The 4896-nt window shown below is 35.9% G+C and overlaps 2 protein-coding genes across 3 annotated transcripts in view; one reads left to right on the top strand and one right to left on the bottom strand.

The window, feature by feature from the left end:
• The window catches only part of LOC108244131 (NLR family CARD domain-containing protein 3), a 1204881-nt gene that overhangs the window by 953335 nt on the left and 246650 nt on the right, over positions 1–4896 (top strand). The gene's annotated exons all lie outside the window — the stretch shown is intronic.
• cep70 (centrosomal protein 70) overlaps positions 2664–4896 on the bottom strand; it is a 13429-nt gene continuing 11196 nt past the window's right edge. For both annotated transcript variants that reach the window (XM_017430036.3, XM_025009039.2), the window contains exon 15: positions 2664–3002. In XM_017430036.3, the coding sequence (XP_017285525.1) occupies positions 2941–3002 (62 nt within the window). In that variant the 3' untranslated portion in view covers positions 2664–2940. The remainder of the gene's footprint in view (positions 3003–4896) is intronic.

The raw sequence follows: 4896 nt of genomic DNA, 5'->3' as shown, positions 1-4896 counted from the left end.
GGGTGTCTTTAAATCTCAACTTAAAACCCACCTGTTTAGAATTGCTTATGGCTAAATTAGGGTTAGAGTGTGGGTTTTTGATGTCTTCGATGTTTTTCTCTTTCTTACTGTTTATTCAATGTCACATGCTGTTTTTATTTATTTTTTTATTTTATTTTATATATTTTTTTTTAAATTATGTAAAGCACCTTGAAATGCCTTGCTGCTGAAATGTGCTATACAAATAAAATTTGATTGATTGATTGATAGCCTCACTGTTCCACCTGACTCCCTCTCATTCACACACGTACTGTCTTGCTACGTTCATACATCGTCTTTCAAGAGCATCTTTATAATAAACTGTATAATTATATTGTAACGTGCCACACATATACAACATACTTACTGTTTGTGCCTCATAAAACTAGTGCAGAATGTTTTTGCTTTCTGAGCCGTGTTTCTCCTCCGTTAGCATGTTCAATCTGCCCCACCAAGCACTTTTCTACCCTTTCACACTCAGATCACATGACAACCAAGATAATAACAAAAGCTGTAAAACAATGTATTTCAGTCTTAATTTTATGCTTTTTACCCTTTTACTATATATTTAAATTAAAACCTATTTTACAATTTAATAATTAAATTAATGTTACAATAAAATAAACTTCGCTGTTATTCCAAAAGTTACAACATTGTTCTCAGTAATGAATGCATGGAACAGTCATACCTTAAACGGCTCCCTTCAATTAAGGTTTGGCACATTTTTCATATCTCTGTGGTTCCCTCTGAATCAATCCAATGATCAAACAGTTTGAAGTAGGGAGTCAAAGACAAGGCACAGGGTGTCACATATTAATCAGGATATTATTTCCCTAATGTAAGTTAAAAGGTAAACATTGATAAAGGTATTAAGATATTTCTACATTCCAAAAGGCTTTAGGTTTGTTGTTCAAATTTTGTGACACGTCTTCAGTTGTGATTTTCAGTTGTTAGCTGTTATTTTAGCCATTATTGCTAGATACGGTTGGCGTAAATTGTGAAGCACTTTGGTCAACTACCGTTGTTTTTAAATGTGCTATAAAAATAAAATTGACATTGACATTACACAAGGTTGGCCTAGCTTAGACTGATCAGGCTTCAGTAGCCAGTTGGGTTTGTTGAAGGGTTTTGGTTAGGATATAGAAGTGAGTTTGTCTTTTGGGTTAGCATTTGTTTTTCAAGTAGATTAGTAGGTTTGTTTATTTATGTCAAACACTTAACCAGTTTAAAACCTTTCACTACAAAATTAAAAACCAATGGGACAAGCCTTGATTTTAATGTCTGTTTTAATGGTGGTTTAGTAAAAAGTTAGTTTTTTTTGAGGTGGTAGTTTTTAACAAAAGATGTGAGAACCACTGGGTTAGAGCATGGTTGCAGGAGAGCACCTCAGGGATGCAGAAAATAGAATATTGTACATGGTGAGTACAAAGAGCATAACAGCACCAATGCCTTCATGTTAAAGGTGGTTTTCTAAATTAGCTGTAGTAGAGTCATTATGCAGTATGAAAAGGGTCTAAGATGAGCTTGACCAAATGCTAGAAAAAGTAGATTGAGATGATGATTTATGCTGAAATCACTGGTTTTCTGAATTCCTACAAACTTATCAATGAATGATCAATCCAACCGTCTATTATCCTAATTGTAACCAGTGTACTGGGTTTCTTAATCAAACTGGATAGTTTAATTTGAAAATGTAGGTTCAGAGAGAGCCCAACAGCATACTGGATGCTATTGACCACAGACACAAGGTTTAAAGGGGGAAAATGATTGTACTCAAATCAGGAGAAAAATACAAAACAATTTATGCAAACAGACCTGCAAAAAGAAAAACAAAATTTGAAGGCCTTTTCACTTTTAGTTTAACCAAAAAACAAATATGTTCAGAAGTTAGAGTCCATAACTCTGCATCAGGTCTATAGTTTAGAGTCCACAATTCCTACCAACTTAGGCAGGGTAGTTCTCCACTAAAAGAGGTTCTTCAATCAAGGGTAGCTCGCCATCAGTGATTCCACAGGGAAATTAAAGCATCCAAAAAAAAAAAAAGTCTGACCTATAGAGAGGTCAAAAAACATAAACATTCATTTAGTTGTACAACAGTTTGACTTAAATTACCAAAACAAATGTTTGGTTACCTTTAGCTATAGCTCTGATCTTGTTTTCAAAGGAAACTCCACAACATTAAATATACTGTTGCAATTATTAGTTTCTATCTTAATATATAAAACACAATATCATTAAACAGTACACATCCTGGTTTCCACAGTGTAAATGGGTCCAAAGCTTGTGTTCTAATGGGCATCTGGTGTGGTTGGTATATCGCTGAGCTAACAGATTTAGCTTAACAACTGTCAGCAAAAGGAGCGTTGGTTAAATCAAATAATAAGTTTTACTAACTACTGAACACAATAAACTCACCGGTGATTGTGTGTAGAAAGGTGTGAAAGTTCAAAAGCCTTTCAAATAGGTCTCTCAGTCAGGTAGACGAAGTGAGAAAACAGGAAGTGACATGACTTGCTGTCACTCTTTATATACACTCCAGGAGAGCAACAACAATGCAATTTGGTAACCAAGTGCAGCTGCCGAACCCTGGATTACATAATGAATTCAGTTGTATCACTGAGGAAGTCCATAAAGACAAGTTTAGAAAACAATGAGAGATGATTTTTACTGGTAATTTCAAAACATGGTTCAATATCACACAAACTGTGGCCATGAAGGGCTGCACAGGATCAGCTATATGACTCAGAACACCCAGTCACACATGACGAATTGGTATTACAAAGTACCATATGACTGGTACCTTGAATACATAAAAGAATGCAAAAGGACTATTTCAATCATTCACAGATTTTACTTAAAATTTCACTTAAATATCACACTCTTCAACCAACACACAGTACTGAGTTCAGCCTCAGCAGCAGGTCACTGAGTGGTTTGTTTCAGGGACTTCAAAGCAGGAAGGATGTCATCCAAGTGACTCACACCTGGAACAACAAAAAAAAATTTGTTGTAAAACTGTAAAAAAAAAATCCCTACATCAGAACTGTAGTCACCAAGCCACTTTCTGCTTCTTAATGATCCACTCATTTAAACAAGTGTGATGGGATAAGAAAGCCTCTAAAACAGTGGTCCCCAACCTCTTTTGAATTATGGAACGGTTTCATACAAGACAACTTTCCTATCGACTAGTGGGAACAAAAATGTCTCCAGCAAAGTTTGTTTTTTAACCAATTTTTAGATTTGCTATAGTTGACTTATATGTTTGCTAGGGTTAGCTTGTAGCTCCTCTCTTGTGAAACCAATTTCTAGTGTCTGTCCATGAGGCTGACACCCTGTCTATGTTTAAGACTAGACTTAAGAATTTCCTTTTTGATCAATCCTATAGTTAGGGTTGGCTTGGGTTTCCTGAACTATCCCTTAGTTATGCTGCTATAGACTTAAACTGCTGGAGGACACTAAACAAATTGTGAATAAAAACTGAATGCAATGATGTGGAGGTGCCAATAGCTAACATTTTATTCAGAATAGAACACAAATCACAGATCAATAGTTTAAACTGAGAGAATGTATCATTTTAAGGGAAAAATATGTTGTTTCAAAATTTCATGGCGTCAACAAATCCCAAAAAAGTTGGGACAAGGCCATATTTACCACTGTGTGGCATCCCCCCCATCTTCTTACAAAACTCAACAGATGTCTAGGGACAGAGGAGACCAGTTTCTCAAGTTTAGAAATAGGAATGCTCTCCCATTCATGTCTAATACAGGCCTCTAACTGTTCAAGCGTCTTGGGCCTTCTTTGTCGCACCTTCCTCTTTATGATGCGCCAAATGTTCTCTATAGGTTCTCTATAGGTGAAAGATCTGGACTTCAGTACCCGGATCCTTCTCCTACGTAGCCATGATGACATCTAGATGGGAGCATATGTTGTTCTAGAACCTGAACATAGGTCTCTGCATTAATGGTGCCTTTCCAGACATGCAAGCTGCCCATGCCACAAGCAGTGGATTGTGTTAACTGACAACGCTTTCTAGAAGTATTCCTGAGCCCATTCTGTTATTTTCTTGACAGTGGCTTGTTTGAAGGGCCCGGAGATCACAAGCATCCAGTAGAGTTTTACGGCCTTGACCCTTACGCACAGTGGTTGTTCCAGATTCTCTGAATCTTTTGATGACGTTATGCACGGTTGATGATGATAACTTAAAAGTCTTTGCTATTTTATGCTGGGTAACACCATTCTGGTATTGCTGCACTATCTTTCTGCGCAACAATGGTAGAATTGGTGATCCTCTTATCATCTTGGCTTCAGAGAGACACTGACACTCTGAGAAGCTTTTTTTATACCCAATCATGTTGTCAATTGACCTAATTAGTTTTAATTAGTCTTCCAGCTGCTCCGTATAAGCTCAATTTTTTCCAGCCACTTATTGCTACTTGTCCAAACTTTTTGGGGATTTGTAGACACTGTGACATTTGGACTCAACATATTTTTAAAATGTTACATTTACTCAGATTAAACTTTTGATCTGTCCTCTATGTTCTATTACGAATAAAATATTGACATTTGCCATCTCCACATCATTGCATTCAGTTTTATTAACAATTTGTTTTGTGTCCCAACTTTTTTGGAATACGGTTTGTAGATAACCTAATAATAATTGGCTCTTTATAATGTACGTGAATGTTTTTGTACAGTGTGCTGAGATGACTTTTGCTGTGTATTGGTGCTATACAGGTGCTGGTCATAAAATTAGAATATCATGAAAAAGTAGATTGATTTCAGTAATTCCATTTAAAAAGTGAAACTTGTATATTATATTCATACATTACATACAAACTCATATATTTCAAATGTTTATTTCGTTTAATTTTGATGATT

The sequence above is a fragment of the Kryptolebias marmoratus genome, linkage group LG23 (genome assembly GCF_001649575.2).
Source record: "Kryptolebias marmoratus isolate JLee-2015 linkage group LG23, ASM164957v2, whole genome shotgun sequence".
Taxonomy (NCBI): domain Eukaryota; kingdom Metazoa; phylum Chordata; class Actinopteri; order Cyprinodontiformes; family Rivulidae; genus Kryptolebias; species Kryptolebias marmoratus.
The sequence above is the reverse complement of the archived record's forward strand: the minus strand, read 5'-3'. Positions and strand labels throughout refer to the sequence as shown.